This window comes from Thamnophis sirtalis, unplaced genomic scaffold (genome assembly GCF_051295495.1).
Source record: "Thamnophis sirtalis isolate CommonGarterSnake01/CBP01778 unplaced genomic scaffold, rThaSir2_p1.2 scaffold_6, whole genome shotgun sequence".
Taxonomy (NCBI): Eukaryota; Metazoa; Chordata; class Lepidosauria; order Squamata; family Natricidae; genus Thamnophis; species Thamnophis sirtalis.
In genome coordinates, this window is record NW_028261386.1 from 20,718,548 (window position 1) to 20,741,784 (window position 23,237).

General features: G+C 43.0%; 1 protein-coding gene across 1 annotated transcript; it reads right to left on the reverse strand.

Annotated features, from left to right (window-relative positions):
• Positions 1-240: 240 nt before the first annotated feature.
• POM121 (POM121 transmembrane nucleoporin) lies at positions 241-23,147 on the reverse strand. The gene is made up of 13 exons (XM_087717338.1): positions 22,656-23,147; positions 20,230-20,445; positions 19,005-19,172; positions 17,845-17,925; positions 14,173-14,347; positions 10,634-10,746; positions 9,818-9,888; positions 9,057-9,181; positions 8,614-8,716; positions 7,377-7,550; positions 3,792-5,498; positions 3,006-3,131; positions 241-2,630 (listed from the first exon to the last, which is right to left on the reverse strand). The coding sequence occupies exons 1-13, from the start codon at positions 23,084-23,086 to the stop codon at positions 2,536-2,538; spliced, it is 3,585 nt and encodes a 1,194-aa protein (XP_087573464.1). The 5' UTR covers positions 23,087-23,147; the 3' UTR covers positions 241-2,535.
• Between the last annotated feature and the right edge of the window lie 90 nt (positions 23,148-23,237).

A 23,237-nucleotide genomic window follows, 5' to 3' on the forward strand; every position in this document is an offset into this window, starting at 1 on the left:
TGCAATAACCATAAATGCGGGGCAGCTGCTGAGCGCCCAAAATGCAGTCAGGACTCTGGGGCTGGGGGCATCCACCGGAACTGTAATTACCTTGGGGTGGGTGGGTATATCTGTGGAAGACCACCTGTATGGAGGCCTTGAGAGAAATTGAGCTGGAAAGTTCATCCCCATCCTGTGGGAAGAGGGCCCTTTTCAATGTTTCTAGGAAACGGGTATGAAAGGAAAGTGAAAACCACGGGAACAGAGACTAGCATCTTTTATTGATCTGTCAAGCCACTCCAGGAGGCTATTTGGCCAAAAAAACAGAGTAAAAAAACATTCTGGCTCAAGCAGTTTTATTTTAAATCAACATAAGCAAGGAAAAGAAATTGCACAGTCACACTAAAACCCTTGACAGGAATGATCCAAGTCTCCATTGCAACTTTTTAAAAAAGCCAGCCCATTCTTTTTATTTTTACGTACTTCACTTCATTCACACACAGCAATATCTCGGTAACAAAAGGTGCTCTACCTTTATAGGGATGGTTGAGGGGGGCAGCTGCTTCCCAGCTGGAGAAATGACTGGTTCATTGCAGACTCCGGGCACTAAGCAAACACCACCCCATGGCAGAGGACTAACCACCCACCCCTTCCACTGCCATACGTGGAGAGATGAAATATGAGCCGTTATTATTAAGAATATTAGTTAACCAGTCAACCAACTGGATGGGATTCTTGAAGATGGCCCTTTCCCCCAACAAAGTTAGTCACTGTCCCAAGCAATCACTGAAGTGGCCATTCTTTTACAAGCCACACATCATCTGCCTTCCTTCCAAATGACAAGCACCGATACCAGATTCACTTTCCCAGCCCCACTGAAACGTGCAAGAGCTCTCAAGCGTTATGGAACAGACGGAGCCACACTCACATTATTCAACAAACACATGAAACACTGACCTGTGAAGCCCGAAGGGGGTGGTGGCAAGAAAGCAGATGTTCCCCCCCCTCCCCACCGTCCCTATAAGCCCTGTTGTCTCCTAACAGCACACAGGCAAATTGCTAATGAACAACTTTGTACTTTCACACCTCTATGAACCAAGCTTGAAGGAATTTAAAGGCAATTTAGCTTAAATATAAAAATAAAGTTTCACTTTGTTAAAAAATGTTTAAATATTTTTTTTTTAAATTTAGAATTAGGCAGGCTCACGCACACATTCACACCACTGGCAGCTGGCCTGACTTCCAAGAACAAAACTGGCTGAGGAGAACCGTTTTTGTTGCCGAGCTGCTTTGTCTACCCGCAATGGCTGACTGCTGTGGCTCAAGCTCTTCTTAAGTTGGAAAAAAGAAAAAAAAAATCAGATTTCAGCCAGAGCCCCACAGGGCTTATGATTTTACTCCTCCACCTTAGAAACACTTTTCCCTCCCTACTCCAAAGGCTCAGCACAGAACAAGAACTTTTCACAAGGTCCCGGGGCCACCAAACATCAGGGAGGCAGGTCTTCCTCGGAAGGCCTGGGGTCTCGACTCAAAATGGCGCTTCCAGCCTTCCAAAGTCGAAGTCTTCACACTTCATTCAGCACACGTAGCCATGCAGTGACTGTCCACACCCAATTAGGCAGGGTTCGTCTCCGTTGGAGACAGGTACCCTGAAAAATGTTTACAAGTCCGGCATTACCAACATGCCGCCACGCACACAATTCATTTCTTCCTCCAAACTCAATTCACAGAGCAATAAAAAAAGAACACAAACATACTGTGAGCAAAACACAGACATTTGAAGGGGAGGAGAGGGGAGGGCAGAGGGAAAGGAAAGGCTGCCTAAATGAAAAGCTGTAGGGGGTGAATGGCACTGTCTTCCTCACCAAACGCTCATGGATTCCCCCTGGACCTCTGACACCAAGACGTTTCTCCATTTTCATGTGGCTATCCAACCACACCTCTGCTGTTAACGATTATTAAAGATCCCAACTCGGAGCTAAAACCACACGAAGCCAAAAAGCTTTGGCAAGACAGGGTGGCCATCCCAATGGGACAGAGGGGTCTTACTGGGGACTGTGTTTTGATGTGAATTTCGATCCAAGGAAGCCCTTGAAGATTCTCTGGAAAAGGCTTCCCAAAGAACGAAGAAACTGAGGATGGGAGCTAACAGTTGGTTTCAATCAGAAATGTTTATATGGCTGCAAGCCAAATACTTTCCCCGACACCCTACCTCCCTTCGCTAAGCAGCCAAAAAGGAATGAAGTTAAGAGCAGAGAAAAGAAGGGAAGATTAAGGGGAGAGGTCTACAGGGAGAAGGGAAAATAGAGGATATGTACAAATTTTTCATCCAGACTCAGCCATAGACTGTTCAAGTAAAAAGGGCTTAAGTGTCTCCTATCCCGTTTGAAGGAGTAAAAATCACTCTTGGATCCAGAATAGCTTCCTGGGGTTGTTATAGAAAAGAGACTCCCAGGACAGTCCAGCTGAATAAGTCTTCCTTGGGTAGTACAGTATGAGGAGGATCCGTCAGCAGATCAACTGGGAGTTGAAGTCCAGGCAGGAAGCTGCTCCCGGTTACTTTTTACGAGTGTGCTGCCTCCGGGCCTGCAGCCGTTGGCGAGTTCCTGTCTTGGATCCTGCTCCAATGGAGAAGGTGGCTGTTGCTGGCCCTGGAGGGACAGAAAAGCAAAAGGTCTCCCTTCAGCCTTTTCACAGAGGCTGTTTGGGCATAGAAAGCAGGCCAAGTAACTTGTGGGGTTGCATAACTTGCTACTCAGGAGCGATTTTTAACCTCTGGCCTCTTTCGAAGAAGGTGCCATCAACATCTATAATATATTTTGGATTTAGAACTATATGATGTTAACCCTTCCTTGTATTAATAATGCATGTTGTTTTAAATCCTCTCATCCCCAAATCCCCAAAACAAACAAAAAAGTTGTTCTGCAGTGATTTAACTATTTTGCTGTCTGATCCCTGCATTCTAAGTGTTGCAAAGGGACTTGTAACAGAACGGACCCCCCACCCATCAACTTCCAAATCCTTACCAAAAGCAGTAGGTGTCCCTCCTCCAAAGGCGGGGGTGATGGGTGTTCCAAAGGAAAGGTTGCAGCTCCCTACTGTGCCGCCTCCTGGGGTAGGTGTACTTTGCCCAAATGTAGGTGTGGGAGTTCCTAATCACCAAATAGTAGCCAAAGCAAAGTGTCTATTAGAGAATGAAGTCACATTATGGAAAACAAGATCACCAATCCCGGCCTGACACTGTCAGGCACACCTGAATGACAGGAACCACTTTCTCTGAATGTTTTATACAAAAGATTATTGTTTTATCCCAATACAAGAACACTAAAGGAGTTTTATCAGCCCCATTCCCCTCTCTTCCATTGGACTTTCTTCCCAAAATCAGCTAAGGATACAGGTATCCGTCGGCCCAGAAATGCCTGCCTTTCCTTCATTTCCTCACATGCAACTTGCTCCAATCTATGGCCACCTAAATTGGGCTCCAGTCTCATCATCTCAATCCCCTGCACCTGAAGCAATGTTTGTTCTAATGAGCATAGGGAAACAAACAGAGCCAAAGGAAATGAGACTTGGATTTAGGAGACAGAATGGAAACAGAATCTGGTCAGAGCTGAAAAATCTCTGCATGCGTCTTCCTGAGCCGAAATACGAATTCACCTATTCTCAATGGCTTCAAATATCAAGGCAGGACTTCTAGACCAGGCCCCGGGAATCAAAACAGCCCAATAGCAAAACTAGAAAGAACCCCACCCCCCCCGAAGAATAAGTAGGAGTATTGAACAAGAAAGAGGCCAAGCAAAGGGGACACTCACCTCCGAATGCTGGCTTGCTCTCAGGTGTACTTGGGATGCTGAAAGCAAAGGCAGAGTTTTGGTTCTGGGCACCCAGAGGGTTTTGTGCCAAGGAAGTTCCAAAGGGTGTCACTCCCTCTGCAGCTCCGCTCTGCCCGCTGCCGAAACTGAATCCGACCGTGGGCACTCCTGTGCCTGTAGCACTGGCGCCAACGCCAAAAGCGCTGCCTGCTACGCCCGGGGCGGGATTCGATGCCCCAAAGGCGAACGGAGCCGGGGCTGAACCTCCAAAGACAGAGCTCCCTGTGCTGCTGCTTGTAGTCTGCGTGCTGGATGTGGTGGCTGTCCCAAAAGAAAAGATGGACGATGCGACTCCAAAGGCCGGCTGGGAAGTACTTTTGGCTCCAAAGGATGCCATGGGGCCAGCCCCTCCAAAGGGGGTCTGCGTGGAGCTGCCAAAGGCTGGCTGGGCTGCAGGTTGGGCTACTGAGCCACTGAAGCTGAAAGGAGTCCCAAAGTTCAGGGGCCCGGCTGCCGGAGGCTTGAGAGCTGCCTGCTGGCCCTCGGAGACACCTGAATCAAAAGCCAGCTGGCTTGTAACCGCAGGGTAGGGAGGGGGTGGTTTTGAGGCAGCCCCAAAGGTGCTGCTGAACGCAGAGGTGCAAGATCCAAATGTCAGTGGAGGTTGGGTGGTGGCCGATGGTGCTGAAGAAGCCTGCGTGGAACTGCTGCTGCCGCCGCTAAAAATGCCAAAGCCAGTATTGGCTGTGGTGGCGGCGGTGGCAGTAACAGTGGGTGCTGAGTTAGTGGTGCTGGAGGGTGCCAAGAGATTGACAGTGGCGCCTGTGGGGGCAGCTTGCTTGCCAAACTGGAAAAGGGGCATGGCAGCTGTGCTGGCATTGGGGGCAGCCCCAAATAGCAAGGGCTGGGATGCCAGCGTGGAGACAGCAGTGGCAGGAGTGCTATTGCTGCTGCTGTTGCTGGGGGCAGTGGCAGAGGATGGGATGCCTGGCCCAAAACTGAACACAGGTTTACTCATGGAGACAAAGGTCACGCTTGCTGTTCCAGGAGGTGACACCGAGGTGGTAATGGGGGCCTCTGGGAGAACAGGGAGCCCTAAACTGCTGGAGGCGTTGATGGCAGGGAGGCCAGATGCTGCTGCTGGCTGAGGGGCCTGGCCGAATGTGAAGGGAGACGATGAAGTGGTTGTAGGCAGGACAGCAGTTGCTGGTGTAGACAGTGATCCAAAGATGGGTTTGAATATGGCGCTGGGAGCAACCGGAGGTGCCAAAGAAGGCACAGGTTGCGCGGCGGCAGAAACCACAGTGGTGCCACTTGTGGAGAAGCTAAAGTTCTCACTTTTTGCTGGGCTGCCAAAGATTGGCTTGAACACAGGCACTGTGCAGGGCGCAGAAGACGATGGCGTGGTTGCAGCTGGGGGCTTGTCAGCTGGAGGACTGGTGAGGATCCCAAAGAGGATGCTGGGCTTTGGAGCAGACGAGGGCCTGGCTGGAGTGTGGCCCGGCTCAGAAGAAGCTGTCACCAAATTGCTTGCGCTACTAGTGGGCAGGGAAGTGCCTGGAGGAGGAGGAGGAGCAGTAGAGAGGGAAACAGGTACGTTGGGAGCCAGAGGCTTAGGGGATGTCACTGTCACAGAGGAGCTCAAATCCAGTGAGGCAGAGAAAGCTGGCAGCTGAGGGCTCCCTGCAGTCCCTGGAACTGTCTTGGCTGGAGGGGGGAGAAGGGAAAAAGGAGAAAGCACTACATCAGTGTAGTTAGGAGAAACTGTTCCACAATAAACCATTAAGAAAACTTATTTATTTACACCAGACAATCTGGAATACATGTTAATTTCTCTCCTCCTTTTCTGTATTTATTGCAGAACAGAATTTGTTTCGCTTTTTTATAGACGAGAGAAAAAGGGTGATATATTTCCATACTTTAACCCTCTTAAACAATCTAACCTGTCACGACAACCAGGGGAGATACTCAAGAATTAAATCTCTGGATATATCAAAAATGCAAAAAACATTCCAGATTTATTGTCCAGTGTGGATGGAGCGTAGAGAACATTTATTTAGGTTGCATGATAAACGTTTCACAGTCTATCTTAGCCTCTCTTGTTGGACATTGGCCATTTTGTTTGTTAATCTCTAGAAAATGGTCTGTAGCGGCCAGCTGTTTGGCATTCAGGAACTAGCTTAGCAGGATTATATCTAATTAGAAATTCTTCAGATAATAAGCAGAAAGAAATAGATAAAAAGCTGATTAAAATTCTATAAAACTGAACATTAAAAACATTATTTAAGGAGTTTCCAAATTACTCTAAATGTACCAATAAAAGAGATCATTTGTAGCTCAGGGTTGAAATGAAGGATCCTTGGTGCTCTCTGAGCTTGATTGTTTTCTTGCAGATGTTTCATTACCCAAACTAGGTGGTGTCATGGTGTTACCTAGTTTGGGGGATGAAACGACTGCAAGAAAACCACCAAGATCAGAGAGCCCCAAGGACCCCTCATTGCTCTAAACGTCTCTCAAAAAGAAGATACTCCAGTCGTTTAAAAGACAACCAATGAATGGACTGAATAGGTCCCTGGAGGAGGGACTTTCTCAAAAGTAGAAAGCTCTGCTTCAAAGCTGGCAATTTGCCAGGCCTGAGGTGTCACAGTATCTCTAACATCTGAGTGGAGAACTGAGCTTGGGGAAAGACTGCATTCTGGTCACCAGAAACTTTGGTGGGTGAGAAGATTTCTAGTACTTTTCTGTTAATAACTGGAAAAAATATTTTAAAAGAAAGAAAACATTTTTCCTTATGAAGAAGGTGAGGAACAAACACTTTTTCTGCATGAAAAAATGCATACTTGCCAGCTTAAACTGCCTTTCCACTTTGGCTAAAGAGGAGAAAGGAACAGCCCTATGGGTTAAGTATGTTAGCTGAATAGTTCCTCCATTATAAATACAAGGAATTCATGAATTTGTGGAATCATCTGAATTTTTTTATTAAGATAAACTTTAAAGCTATGAAGTTCAGCCTGCTTCTGGCTCTTTGTAAAGGAAGAGAGGGAAGCAAGATTCTGTATTCTGGCACTTGTTCAGAATAAACTTTTTAATGGAACCACCCATATTTTAATGAACATAAATCAAAACTCTAGGCCTAATCTGATTACTCTCTAGAGTAATCAGATTAGGCCTAGATTATTTACAGGGCTCTTAGTCCTCATCCCCTTGCATTCATTCATCAACATACAATTCTATAGGAAGCTGCCAAATACTGAAGAACAGCTTCAGACCCACAAATTTCAGAGGCCTTTTATACCAAGCCGAGGTGGTGCAGTGGTTAGAGTGCAGTACTGCAGGCCACTTCAGCTGACTGCTATCTGCAGTTCAAATCTCATTGGCTCAAGGTTGACTCAGCCTTCCATCCTTCCGAGGTGGGTAAAATGAGGACCCAGACTGTGGGGGCAATATGCTGACTCTGTAAACCGCTTAGAGAGGGCTGAAAGCCCTATGAAGCGGTATATAAGTCTAACTGCTATTGCTATTATAGGACTCAAATGGTCTCCAAAGGCAGGCAATGAATGCCCCTTTCCATCTGAAATTGCTCACCTGCTTGTGCTGAAGAGCTCTTTCCTTCTTGCATGTTCTTCAAGCTCTCCAGAAGGGGATTGGTTGCAGCAGTAGAGACGGGCAATGACACCGGTGTTGGTTTGGTAGAGATCAGTGGAAAGTTCAAAGTTTGGGATGAAGAGGTGGTCTCCACAGGTGTGCTTGGGGTGGAATCTGTTGGGAAAACCATCACAGCTTTCTGGCAATTTCAAAGTCACTAGAATCCACCATCTAGCATCTGCTGACATTAAAGCCAACCAATGAATCTGTGACTAGCAAGAACCAACAGAACAAGCAAAGACGACATTTTGAGACCTGCACAGAGTCACTATCATTACCCACTTTTCGTTTGTAAAGGTAAAGATTTCCCGATCGATCGTGACCGATTATAGAGCACGGTGCTCACCTGTTTCTTGGACGAAGGAGTGTTGTCCAAAGACAAATTCAGTGGTCATGTGCCCAGCATAGCTATATGCCAGAGATGCATGGAACCCTGTTACCTTCCCACCAAAACGGCACCTATTAATCTACTTGGGATTTGCATGCTTTCGAACTGCTGGATGGGCAGGAGCTGGGGCAAGTAACAGGAGTTCACTTTGTTGGGTCTCTGAACCCAGGTGGTCAGCTCTCCAGCTGACAAGCTCTGTGTCTTTAACCACTGAGCCATTGCATCCTGTTAGGAATATAATTCTAACCGTTGGGTTGGCAATATATAAATCATGTAACAATGCTATACCTGTTTCTTTAAAGCATACTGTAAAATGTGATTAGTTGCTGTTTTCCTCAATCGGCCGTAAGAGGGAGCCAGAATGACTGTTAGCTCTCTCTGTTTGTTAGATGCTGGGCTGTTCTGGAAGTGCCGGGAGCTATTGTTAAGTTTTGCAACTCGTAGCAAACTTTGTGTAACGGACTGATTATATGTTACTGGACTATGTTATTTGGATTATCCCTTAACTGAAAGACGTTGATGACTGACTGTCTTATCCGTGTATGACTTGGACTGTTTGATGGACTCTGATTCCTCTATTTCCATGAAAGTAAAAGCCTATTTAAACTGCAGTATCTCTGTGTGCTGGTTTGTGTGTTCTTCAACACAACTCTCAACACTTCGCTGAACGTATTCACTCTCCCAACAGGGAGCTTACTCAACACAAACCCCATTTAGTTTGTATAAATCTCTTATTTGGGTGGGCAGACTCCCAAAGGGCAACCTGGAGCAGACAATGAGAACACTTACCAATGTTTTCTTCTAAGACTTTGTTGAACCACTGTAGTGTTGCTTTCTTCTCTGCATCCAAGTCTTCTGGGGTGACTGTATAGCCTAGCTGAGGTGGTGGAGGCTGCCAAGAAAACAAGATCTTAAGCATTTGTTCTGAAGGCGCAAAACAGCACTTTCATAAATAGCACCAAACAAAAGACAGAGGTGTTCTTCCCTTAGCTCTGGGAATGTATAAATAAACCTAAAGATTACATGGCTTTACTGCTTCCCACTTTTTTCTCAGGCATCAAGCCATGTGGCGTGTTTGACTAAAGTCAAAAGCTTTAGCAGCACCCATCCTACTCAATTTAACTATCTTGTCTTCTTGGCTGGATACTTTATCACCTGCCATATGGTGTCTTCCGTACGTCAACTCAATTATGTGCACTAAGGGAAAGAAAGAAATCACTGAAGAGTCATACCAAGGCAAAATTATCTCCATGATGAGCGGAAAGTAGCTGAATCTTCCGCTTCCGCTTGCCATTGCTTCCTGAGGAAGATGGTGAACTCACATAGTTGCATTTATTCTTCAAGGGTGATTCTGAAACTGAGACGAAGTTGACAAGTTATGCATGTGGCTACCCAATAAGATGCAGCTCAGGCTTCTGCAGTAGTAATGATCCATGTCTAAACACAACACCTTTGAAGACTTAAAAACAGACAAGCATAATATGAACATAGAGGCTTCAAAAAAGTAAACAGAATCTAGGCTGGTGTACTGTAAGAATATTTATATGGTTCAGTATTAGCAATTAAAATTTCAATATTTCCTCCGAGGTATCAATATACTCTGTAAGTGTTCTTAAGAGAACCTCCCAATTGATTAGAAAGCATTCAACAGAGGTGGGGGGAAAGATACAGCGCTAAGATCTCTTAGCAATCTTCACAGGTAAAAAACTGGGACTCAGAATATAGGTCTGAAATATTGAAACACCACTTTGCCATTATTGCAGAGGTGATTTTTAAAAATTCTGAGCAGTCATGAAAGTCATGCCAATCCATTTATATAAAAGTCATTCTAAAGTAGCCTGTTGTGAAACAGAGGCATTCTCCCGCCTTACTGACAATGTAATTTTTATTTACCTATTTTTTGTTTTAGGATCCTCCCTTCACACCCCAGTCTCAAAGTTGCCCCCATTTTCCCCTCCAATCCTTCTTGGCCCATCCCATCCCCAGAACTTACTCTTCTCTTCCTGTGTCTCTTTGTCTGCTGTCACAGCCATTTGCGAGTTGGATTTCTGAGGCTCTTCTTCACTGTAGCAACAGGAGAAAGCAAGTGAAAGAGAATGCTTAAGCAATTCTTCTTTTGCACTTCTGGCTCGAAGATTTGCAGAGGGACAGTCATAGGTAGGGGAAAGATCTGCTTCCCTCATCCCTACCATTCTTCCTCCCATATACTATTGTCATTCATTCTATGGACAGTAGCTGGCCATCTGCCCTTTGGATGTTGGTTTGAGGAGATTCTCAGGGTAATGCAAGCAGGCATCTTATGAAAGCAGTCACCCGAGTGTGTTGCTCTGAAGACCCCCTAGTAACAAAAAATTTCAAGCAACAGATTGCAAGACAACAACCCAAATCATTACACATCCTCACTGCTAGCCCTTTCAATTTATCTAATGGTTAGGTAAAGTTCAGAAATGTGGTTTGGTAAAATGTCATGGAAAATGCTTTCTATTTAATAGTCAGCTCTCTTTTCAATAAATACACCCCTCTCCCCCATAAAAGCCCAGACAGGATCTTGCCTATTAAAAACCACATGCAAAAACATTCCCTTTCTTGAAGAAGACTGACCTTCACAAGATGTTTAAATGCAGGAAAGATGTTTTGGTTAACTTTGCCAATTAAACAAGAGAAGGGAGGAATCATATGCTGTAGATATATTTAGAGAGAGCCTATCAGAAAGAGGCCTCAAAAGAATAGCATCATCCTTGAGCCTTCCAGCTACTGATAACCGTTAAGTCTAAGGAACATCAAAACAATAAAGAAAAGCTGCACTCACATGATGTTGGAGCTGGGATATCTTGCTTTCTTGTTAGGCCTTTCAGGTGTTTGAGACCGAGAGGATGCTGGGCTGGAAAGAGGAGAGGAACTTGGTCCCGTTCTCTTCCATAGCTAAAGGAGAGAAAATAAAGCATGAAGTACTACGTATTAAAAAAAAAAGAATAATCTTTTCCATACCTTATTTTTGGTAGGTTTAAAGCAGAACATTTATGTATACAGAAAATCAAATTAATGTAATCCTTTTTGAAATCAACTTAAACAGGTGAATGGCAAAAATAATTTTCCATGATTAAATGCTGCCATCTAAAACCTATACAGGTCTAATAAACTTGCTTAGGAATTCCTCATGCCATTTTTATTCATTATTATTATTATTATTATTATACAATTGTATCACAACGGCCAGTTGTTTCGCCGGATTTGGCATTGGTTACTAGTCGGGCCCCACCCAGGGGCCTAGGACGTCGTAACGTATTTTCATAATATGCGTGCAGATCCAAGCAGTGCGGCTTTTTGCATTTGACTGATGGTGATTTTGTCAATTTTTAACTGTTTTAAATGTAATTCCAGTGCTTTTGAAATAGCACCCAGTGTGCCAATTACCATTGGAATTACCACTGCTGGTTTGTGCCATAGTCATTATTATTGTTGTTGTTGTTGTTTTGCTTTTTATAAAACATTTTTTATTCTCCCCTTTCAAAATAAAAAATATTTTTTATTAAAAAAACAAAAAACCATAATAATAATAAAATAATAATAACAACAGCTTATATCCTCCAACGTTACTTTAACAGTTCCTAGGTCTTTGGTTAGGACTCGAACTGTTGCGCTACCAACCAGCCCCAAAGGCTGTGAATCTCACCAAAGAATAACATAATAATAATAATAATAATAATAATAATAATAATAATAATAATAAGTCAAATGCAAAAAGCCGCACTGCTTGGATCTGCACGCATATTACGAAAATACGTTACGACGTCCTAGGCCCCTGGGTGGGGCCCGACTAGTAACCAATGCCAAATCCGGCGAAACAACTGGCCGCTGTGATACAATTGTATAATAATAAAAACATCTTGCCAGTAGAGCAAAAAGGCAACAAAAGAAGGAGCACGGGCACAAAAGATCAGCTCCTAATTGATAAAATGATATTAGAAAATTGTAAGAATAGAAAAACGAACTTGAATATGGTCTGGATTGATTACAAAAAGGCATTTGACTCACTGTCACATAGTTGGATCATAAAATGCTTAGAAACAACTGGCATTAGCAAAAATATTACATCCTTTACTGAAAAGGCGATGAAACAATGGAGAACTGAGTTGGCAGTAGGGAATGAGATCTATGGAATGGTTAATATCAAGCGAGGAATTTTCCAGGGTGATTCACTTTTACCTCTTCTCTTCATCATCGCAATGATCCCACTATCAGTAATCTTCAAAAAAATGAAATTAGGCTACCAAACAGCCAAAGAAGCTGAAAAAATTTCGCATTTACTATATATGGATGATTTGAAACTCTATGGAAAGTCAGAAATAGAAATCCAATCATTGACAAACACAGTCCGAGTATTCAGCACTGATATTTCAATGCAGTTTGGCATGGAAAAATGTGCCATTGTATCCATAAAAAGAGGCAAAATCACTGCATGTGAGGGAACTGAAATGCCCAATGGCCAACTAATTAAATGCAACGAAAATGAAGCCTACAAATACTTAGGCATTCTGCAGTTGGATAACATCAAGCATGGAGAACTAAAAACTATTATCAGGCGAGAGTACACCAACAGAGTTAGGAAAAATTTGAAATCTAAATTGAATGGTGGAAATACAATCAAGGCCATAAATACCTGGGCAATACCAGTTATAAGATACACAGCTGGTATAGTTAATTGGACACAAGCTGATTTGGACATTTTGGACCGAAAAACCAGGAAACTAATGACAATGCACTACAGTTTACATCCACGTGGTGATACTGATAGACTAAACCTGCCCCGAAAATCAGGTGGCAGAGGATTATTACAAGTCAAGCAAACAGTTGAAGAAGAAAAACATGCACTGGCTGATTATTTAAAAGAAAGTCAAGAACATCAATTAATTGAAGTAAAGAACAAAAATCTACTGAAGGCCCAACAGACGAAACAAGAATACAGAAAAGATGTGATAAAATCAAGAATGGAGAGTTGGCAGAACAAAGCACTGCATGGCCAATTTCTGGAAAAAATAAAAGATAAAGTGGACAGTGAACAAACTTGGTTATGGTTAACAACAGGTACATTAAAGAAAGAAACAGAGTCACTAATCCTGGCTGCGCAAGAACAAGCTATCCGCACAAATGCCATTAAGCCCAAAATCGAAATATCCTCTGATGATGCCAAATGCAGACTTTGCAAAGAAGCTGATGTAACTGTTGATCACATACTCAGCTGCTGTAAAAAAATCGCGCAGACTGATTATAAATTGCGGCACAATTCAGTAGCACAAATGATCCATTGGAATTTGTGCAAAAATTATAATATTAAAACAGCAACAAACTGGTGGGAACATCAGCCTGAAAAGTCACCGAAAATCAGATGGTCAAGATCTTGTGGGATTTTCGCATACAAACAGACAAAATACTGGCGCATAATACACCAGACATCACACTGGTTGAGAAAAATAAGGTCACAATCATAGACATCGCAATACCAGGTGATAGCAGGGTCGATGAGAAGGAATATGAAAAAATCACGAAATATCAGGACTTAAAAATCGAAATTCAACTATTATGGCACAAACCAGCAGTGGTAATTCCAGTGGTAATCGGCACACTGGGTGCTATTCCAAAAGCACTGGAATTACATTTAAAACAGTTAAAAATTGACAAAATCACCATCAGTCAAATGCAAAAAGCCGCACTGCTTGGATCTGCACGCATATTACGAAAATACGTTACGACGTCCTAGGCCCCTGGGTGGGGCCCGACTAGTAATCGATGCCAAATCTAGCGAAACAACTGGCTGCTATGATACAATTCTGTTGTTGATAATAATAATAATAGAAAAGAATAAAAGTGGCATGCCGTTTTTATTCTTAAAACCCTACCCAATTACTGGCTACTGTAATATTGTTGCTCTTATTAGATTCCCCAACTCAACTTATCTCCTTGTTTCAGTCTCTTGGTGGTCTCTGCCTGGATAGATCAGCATTCAGTATGCTTGTTTGTTTTGAGGAAAAAGTTAGACTTACTCCCCTGATGAGTTTGCCGGAGTGTAGTCATAGCAGCTGGCTACCTTCAGGTTTTGTAGATCATTTTACAATAATTTATGAAAACTGGCAAACTTAACTTTACTGATCTGCAGTCATATTTTTACATTTTAAGAGTAAAATCCCTTTATCACTGTAGTTATTCTTCTAATTTGAGAACACAGAGAGACTAATATTTGTATCAAGTTTTGTTCAAGAGAAGAGAATAACAAGTTATCATCACATCTTTGTTCTGGGAAATACCTTCAGTATCTCATGCATTAAAGGAGTTAATCATCTAACAATGTACCTGTGAGAGACCTCTGGTGGAGCTGTATGAGCTGGCAATAGCATTGCGGATAGAGCTTGGTATACCACTCACAGACAGACTATTCACAGAACTGAGGGAAGAAGTGCGCGATCTCTTAGAGGAGCAATCTTCTAGGCAGTGGGAAGGAACAAGTCCCCGCTTCAGAGAGCCAGGTCTAGGAAAAGAGACAGCGGTTATAGGTTTGCTGCAAGATAATTAGATGCATTTTGCAGAAGAACAGCTTCCAAAGTGTAATGAAGAAACTTTTCTTGCTTCCTTTGGTTTTCAAGCATAAAGACTACAGAATACATTTCCAGCAGAGTCCAACTAAAAAAAATGTCTCCAGGAAAAAGCCCTTGGAATTATATTCCAGCTTTCAGAGGCCCATTTATCCAACTCAAAAGAAATCACATTCTCTTCTATAACTTCAAAGTACAGAATACACTCTCCCAAGAGCTATGAAGCTATACCTCTTTAGCCAGTATTTAAAATCTTATTTATATATTTACCTTTCATAGATATATTTTATATGTTTTATATATTTTCTAGAAATGTGCTCCGCTCACACTCCTACCTTTGAAAGATCTGTGAAGCTACATCTCTTCAGCCAAGCATTTAAAATCTTATTTATATACCATATTTTTCAGAGTATAAGACGCACCGGAGTATAAGACACACCAAGGTTTTGAAGAGGTAAATGAAAAAAAAGTGGGTAGGTAGATAGAGGGATAGAGAGGGAGAAAAAGAGAGAGAAATACAGTAGGTAGGTAGGGAGAGAGAGAGAGTAGTTAGTTAGGTAGATAAAGGGATAGAGAGAGAGAAATATAGAGAGAAGAAGAGAAATACAGTAATAGGTAGGGATAGAGAGAGAGAGTAGGTAGGTTGGTAGGTAGAGGGATAGAGAAAGAGAGAGGGAAAGAGAAATACAGTAGATAGGGAGGTAGGGAGAGAGTAGGTAGATATATAAGTAGATAGAGGGGGAGAGAAATACAGTAGGTAGGTAGAGAGAGAGAGTAGGTAGGTAGGTAGAGGGAGGGAGAGAAATATAATAGGTAGGTAGGGAGAGAGAGAGAAATACAGTAGGTAGGTAGGGAGAGAGTGAGTAAGTAGGTAGATGTTTCCAGGTGTAATTATCCATGTGCTGGAGAAGGAAATCACTGACAATCTGCAGCACCTAAGACTTTGTTTCTGCTGGCACATCACTTGATCAATGTAATTCTCATCAAACAGTTAAAGAGCTTTCCAAAAGGAAAACGTTTTTGCACCCTGCAAATCTTCCCAAAACAGCCCGTTTTTCACAAAAATGGCCCTGTTTTTTTTTTTTTATAAAAAGGCATGAATAGCCTTGGGGAGGGGGTGGGCTCCCCCAAAGCAAGCAAAAAACAGCTCGTTTTTCGCGAAAACGATCCCGGTTTTTGTCAAAAAAATTGCATGCATAGCCTTATGGAGGCTTATAGAGTGTTTTTTGCTCATTTCTGCCCTCCCCAGCCCCCAGGACTCTTTGAAAGCCCCCATAAGGCTCTGCATGGCCATTTTGTGAAGGGGCGGGGCTTCAGGTGGCAAAAAATGCTGTATTCGATGTATAAGACGCACCCAGATTTTCAGCCTCTTCTTTGAGGAAAAAAAGTGCACCTTATACTCCGAAAAATACAGTATTTATCTTTCATGTTTCTAGACTTCCCCAATCTCCCCCAAAGAGGGACTCTGGGTGGTATACAATGTAATATAACTGGCAAGTAAAAAGATATAGAAAACGTAATATTAAAATTAAAAATCAAACCTAAGATTGCCTTTTAGAATTATTGGATTATTATAGGAGGGAGGGGGTCTCAAGGTACTAGCCACTCCCATGGTTGTGTGGTCCTCTGTGCCCCCCCCCCCCCAAGTTTGCAGAGTTTTGATCCCTTTGTAGAAGGCCAAGAGATTGGCGTCTTTCCTCATCTCTGGGAGCAGGATGCTCTATAAATCAGGGGCAATGGCAGATAAGGCTCTCTTCCTAGACTCTACCAGTCAAAATTCTTTCACTGACAGGGTCTGTAGAATACCTTCCCTGCCTGCCTGATTGAATGGGATGAATTGATGAGATTTGTCCTATGCCATGCAGAGTTTATAGAGGATAATTAAGGCCTTGAATTGGACCCAGAAGCAAAATGGTACCCAGTGCAGTTCGCAGAGCAAGGGTGTTGTTATATGTCCTCTTCTTCAGGCACCCAGTATGGCTTGTGCAGTTGCTGTCAACCCTGAAATGAACCTGGCTGAAGCCATCTTGGAAGCATCAGGGTTGCCACACAATGGAGGAAGGGGGGAAATAAGTTAGATGAGGTTTTGTAGGCAAAACAATAAAGTTTTCCTGTAGGAACAAAAGACATTCTCACAGGTGGCTGGCCAGAGGAGGAGCAACTAACCCAGCAACCGGCCACCACCATGATTGGACAACATGACTTGGGGGAAAACTTTTACTTTTCATTAGGTGAAAGCCTGTGGGAAATTCCAGAGTTGGCTTCCATAAGTTGAGCCAATATGAAGTATCCAATAAACTGTTCTTTGAGGAAACTGCCTGCCTCTGAGTTTTGTTTTCTGTGGGTACATTACTTGGAACAGCTGCATTCTCTGCCAGCTGAAGCTTCCAGATACCTTTCAGAGGTAGCTCCATTTAGAGTGCATTGCAATAGTTCAATCAGGACACAACTAGAGATAGAGATTCCCTGCCCAGGAAAAGGCATAACTGGCACACAACATGGAGTTGGGTAAAGGCCTTTCCAGCCATGATCACCAGCCCTTCAAGCATGAGCCATGAGTCCCACATTATGCACCAGGTCCATCTGGCATAGTGCAATCTCATCCAAGACCAAAGATGATAAACTCCTGGGTACAGAGAGACCTACCTGCGGCCACTCGGACTTACCGGGGTTAGGCTGAAGTCTGGCGTTTCCCCATCCAGATCCTACAGCTTCTAGCCATTGTAAAACAATGTCCACTGCAACACTCAATTCACCCAGGATGGAGATATATGACTGGGTATCATCAGTATATTGATGATACCTCACCCCATGGAGATAGATGATCTCACCCAATGGTTTCATGTAGATGTTGATTAGGAGTGGAGAGCACCAAACCCTGTAGCACTACATAAAGGAGGGCCCATGAGTTGAACTTCTCATCCCTATCAACACCTACAACTGGGACCAGCCCTGAAGGAAGGAGGTAAATCAGCACAAAATTGTGCTGTTCAACCCCAACTCCTCAAGTTGACCCAGAAGGACACCATGGTTGATGGTATCAAAAGCAGCTGAGAGGTCAAGAAAAATAAAGATAGAAGCACCACTTCCTCCCATCAGAGATCATCCAGGAGTGCGACCAATACAGTTTCAGTCCTGCATCTAGGCCTGCAACCTGACTGAAAGGATCCAGATAATCCGTTTTCTCCAGGATCCTCTGGAGTTGCAATGTCACCATTTTCTCTATCACCTTTCCTAAAAGTGTTTGCTTCTTCTCTAATTTATTTAATTGAACCACACACGTACACTATAAATGAATCTTTCAACTGACAGGAGAAGTAACATATGGGGAGAAAAGGATTTAAATATATCCTCCAAGAATATATATGGGATCATTTGTTAGCACTATAAAAGGAAAACATTTCTCATTCTCAGCAAAGCTCCTGGCACTTACTTGGGCACAAGAGATGCGGGTGCTCCATTGGCCACCAAGGGCTCAAATGCAGAATGACCACTTCCAGTACTATCATGGCGCCTGCAGGGAATGAAAAAAAGATTAAAAGAATGATTTCAGGTGGGAACAAGAATGTATTCTGTCTATCACATTCCCAAAAATCTCTGGTTCAACTAGTTCACTATAATGAAATTCAATTCTATCAATAGGGAGGCTGATCACAGGAAAAACACATTTGGCAATTTTTCAAAGATGAATCAGAAAGAGATTTCAATTTGGAAAAGTTATTTAATATCTTAAATATTTAAGTTGTTGTCAAACTTAAAATGCCATGAGCAATGGTAGCAGTTCCAGTGCTCATTATGGCATGTATTATACCCTTTCATCGCAGGGAAAAAATTCTCCAAGTATAGCAGTTTTATTGAAAATAGTTCGTACAAAGTCTACGAAACAAATTATTGGCTTTATATAAATGTCCTTAGATAACAAAATATCAAGAAATAAAACTGCAATTTCTGAAAATAAGTTATCTGTGTCCAAAATAACTGGTTGGTTTCCTAATAAAGAAGAATATCTGCAAAAACATGGGCCAAAATGATTGGTCCAGATGTTTGTTACAGAGAACATTTGATATTAGATGTCTCAAATCATCATAAGGTGCACATTTTATATATTCATTCCTGTCTGCCTTTGTCAGATTTTTCTATTATTAGCATGGTGGCAATATGGTCACAAAGTATTTGAAGTCAAATAAAGTGTGAGGTAATCTGATAGTAATTTACAGAAGGAATTGGAAGAAATATTGGTGCAAGCATTCTGATTCTTCTAAGCCCTGTTGCTTCCTAAAACAAGTCCTGGCTGCAATTTGTTTACATACAAAACTATATGTTTGCTGCAAATCTATTACCTCTTTGCTACAGTGTGGATCCTACAAAACTTCTCATGCAAAACTTTTACAAGGAATATGGAAGAATACTTGTCTTGATCTGAGGATTAAAATACTAAAACATGCCCCTGTATATTGCTTTGATCCATCTCAGAAAGTGTTTTGTTCACATTAATGTTGCGTTCCACTCAACTTTAACCAAAGCGTTTAACTACTGTGCTAACTTTCTGGAGTCTTGTTCTGCAGCATGCAGAAAGAAACCATTAGTAATTACCTCTTCTTGTTCTCCTGACCATTTGGAAAGTTCTGGTCCTCCTCTTCTTCCTCCACAGCTCTCTTCCGGCTCTCTTTGAGAGCATTCAATACAGTTTCTTTTGCACATGGATCCAGGATAGTATTAGATGCTGAAGAGAAAGCCGCAGGAGAAACCAACTGCTCCAACCTGTCAGATGAAATGAGAGTGATCACAAGAATGTGAATTTCCTCTTACTGTCCATATGATGCCCCAGGAACTTAGCCTGGTAGAGCATGGTGGTTGAAGATTAGGTGGGATTCACCAAAACATATCATGAACGATTGAAAGAACTGCAAACATCTAATCCAGAAATCTCCAAAGTTGGCAATTTTAAGACTGGTGGATTTCAACTCCCAGAATTCTGTCTGAGGAATTCTAGGAATTGAAGTCCACAAGTCTTAAAGGGATGGTGGCCTAGTCTAATGAAGAGAAGGACTGGGGGTGACATGGTAGCAGCCTTCCAATATTTGAGGGGTTGCTACAAATATGAGGTAGTCAACCCATTCCCCAAAGCATCTGAAGGCAGGACCAGAAGCAACTCATGGAAACTCATCAAGGAGAGAAGCAACCTAGAACTAAGGAGAAATTTCCTGACAGTGAGAACAATTAATCAGCGGAACGACTTGCCACCAGAAGTTGTAGGTGCTCCAAAAACTGGAGGTTTTTGAGAAGAGACTGGACAACCATTTGTCTGAAATGGTTTAGGGTTTCCTGCTTAAGCAAGGTGATGGACTGGAAGACCTCCAAGATCCCTTCCAACTCTGTTATTCTGTAAATTCTGTAAACTAAGTTACCCATTCCTCATGCCCACAGGACCTATCCCATGGGATTCAGGTTGAAAACTGGCTGAATATAAGCAGCCTGTTCACATTACTTCAGGATTTACTTGTGACCTCACAAAACACTTCTAAAGCAATATTATGAGTGGTTAAGAAGTCATTGTAGGGCCAAGAATTATGGAGGCTGGGGATAGGAAGAGGAATACCTCAGTCAGTTCCACCAATCAGCTAACCAAGATGTGTCCTAAGTAACTGGACCACAAGGAAACAGCTTAAGACATTGCCAGGCTTTCCACAACATTTACATATAACACTATAAACCAGGAAGAGAAATGAGAAATGAGATCACTCCAAGAGAAGACCCTTTCTCAGTCAAGCTTGGAAACTTAAAAACTACCCAAAAGCAACTACTGAAGCAAACTCACAGTGGAGAACGGCCAATGCTGCTTTCTGGCCGAGCAATCTTCACTGTTACAGGGCTGTGGGCCATGCTAGAATGGTGAATGGATAGCCTGTTTTTCCGCCGATACTCATCCCAGCAAATTGAAGGCAGGGTTCCCAACGCAGCATATTGGGCTTGCTGGATAGGATAGCGCCGCCGAGGACTCAGCATAAAACGAGTTGATGGACTCAGGTGATCCCTAGAAAGAATAGAGAATAAATAAAACATGTAATCAAAGAAAATGGAGAAACGATATAAGCAGCTAGACTGTTTCTGTATAAAATGCCAGCAGCAAATACATCTCAGACCAAATATACAGCATCCTTTATATCCATTATATTCATTTCTTACTCTTGTCAGCAAAGGATAGACACAGAAAATCAAAATGCTTTAAGTCCTATTTCCTCATTTAGAAATAGAAAGATATCACTTCCCATCCGTTCATAAAGTTATTTTAAAGTGCAAATAGAAAATCTATCACACTATTCTCAGCACATCAACATGAAGATCAATAAATCTAGAAAGTGAGATCATGATGTATTCAAAATGGTTTTCAGCCATGGAATTAATTTGTTTATTTTTCAGTTGAATTTTTTATCTAATTATCCAATTTAAGTGAAAACTGAATCACCGGAGAATACTGCTTTACAATAAGGAGACCATCTGTCATGCACACATAATATAGCTGTTTACCTTAGTTAATACATTCAGCCTTGTTTACAACCTTGAGAAAAACCTTGATTCTTAGTTACTAGCAAGATCCACTTAGACTTCCAGTTCTCTCCCTTCCATCACATCTGCCTGAATACAATATGAGAAAGGTGGCAAACGTGTCATAGACACATGCAGCAGCAAGGGAATTTGAGCTTCTGCACCAGGGAAACCCAGAGCAGAGATGGAAGAGGAAACTGACAAGAGCTCTGATAAGGCAATGGTAGTGGATGAGGGAAAAGGCCAAAAGAGCATCTTGGAGAACGCAGTGAAATCAATCTAAGCTTAATATCGGAATGAACTGAGAGATAAAACAATCATAGTACGATGAAGCTACGATTAAATTATTCCTCTTCCCCAGGCAGTGTAAAGCACCCCATCTTTCCAAACCTCTGCTTTTCATTTCCCTAAAACCAAGGTCAGGCAAAACAGCAACCATCTCTGGCGAACAGAATGAAATGTGCATCAAGAGGAAAGAAAAGAGCATCAGTAAAAGGGAAAGGATAGGATGAGAACCTGGCTCTAACCTGAGGGACCGAATGAAATTGTAACAATTACAAAACACACACACACACACACACACACACACACACCCCAACCCATTCATTACAGGAAGCCCATAAAATGGGAGAAGATACAAAGCAGAAAGAAAAAAAAAAGAATGCTGGGTATGAACAGCAAAAAGTAATCCAACTTCTATAGAAGAAATGACTCGTTCTGTATATGAGAGGTTCAAATACGAAGCTCAACTGGCTGGTCCAAAATATGCTTTAAGAATTCTGTGTATGTATGTTTGTGTGTGTATTTATATTTTTATATACACATACCCACTCAAATAAGAGCTGGGCAAATATGTCCATGCAGTTTGAATGTACACAGCCATGTTTTCCCATACTGGGTAGAAGCATATGGGGAGAAGAGAAGCAGATCGTTCTAGCCTGATTTTCTCCAGTGGTTACCTAAACCAAGTTTGAAAGAAGTGTAAGCGATGTTACTGGAATATTGCCCAGGTACCCAAAGGAAGGAGAAGCATCTATCTGGTCAAGTTTATGGACTTCTTCCCTAATAGAATAGTAATAGGAATAGAATAGGAATAGAATAGGAATAGAATAGGAATAGAATAGGAATAGAATAGGAATAGAATAGGAATAGAATAGGACTGGGGCTAGAATAGAGTAGAGTAAATAGAATAAATTCTTTACTGGCCAAGTGTGACTGGACATATGCTCTCAGTGTACATAAAAAGACAAGATACATTTGTCAAGAATCCTAAGGTACAACACTTAATGATAGTCATAGGGTACAAATAAGCAATCAGGAAACAATCAATATCAATATAAACCGTAAGGAGACAAGCAACAAAGTTACAGTACTGCAGTCATAAGTGGGAGGAGATGGGTGATAGGAACGACGAGAAGACTAATAGTAATAGTAGTGCAGCCTTAGTGAATGGAGGACCCAAAGAACCCGGGCAACGCTGCTCCATTCCGGCAGCAAAGGCACACACGAGCATGTACAGATTGCAATGCAAAATCCTAGCAGGGATCGTCTTACAAAGAAAAAAGAAAAGGAAAGAAAGAAAGAAAGAAAGAAAGAAAGAAAGAAAGAAAGAAAGAAAGAAAGAAAGAAAGAAAGAAAGAGAAAAAGAAAGAAAAAGGCGGAAAAGCCGAGGGGCTCCAGTACAATGAATTCCCTTACCCGTAAACCTGCCCCCGCCTCCTTTCGGGCACGAGCAGCCCGGGCGAGGAGTAGCTCATGGAGGGGCCCCCGTTGGCCAGGACCCTTTCGCTGCTCTTGGGGGCAAAGGAGATGCGGTGGGTCAGCAAGGGGGTCCCCCTCCGGTCCTTGCCGCCGGCGCCTAATCCCGAGGACACTATCCAGGATCCCGCGGCCGCCGCCGCCACGATCAGAGAGAGCGCAGCCCCGGAGAGGCCCAACACGAGCACCAGCAAGGAGAGCGACGCCGCCGCCAGTCCCGCCACCGCCAGCACCGCCACGGGAAAGGCCCAGGCTCCTTCCGGGAAGCCGGCGCCGGCGCCCACCCTTCTCCTGGCCCGTTGCTGTTGCCGCCCCCGCCGCCGCGACGGAGGCCACCAGCCCCAGCCGGGCGCCGAGCCGCCCCGAGACATCGAGGCCGCGACGGCTGCCTCCCCTCCTTTCCTCTCACAGTTCCCCTTCCCTTGCCCGGCATGCACCGCGCGCCGAAAGGAGAGCGAGCGACGGGCAGCCGGGCAGGCGAGCTGAGGGGTGGGCGTGGCCTTTGGAGGTTGAAGGAATTTG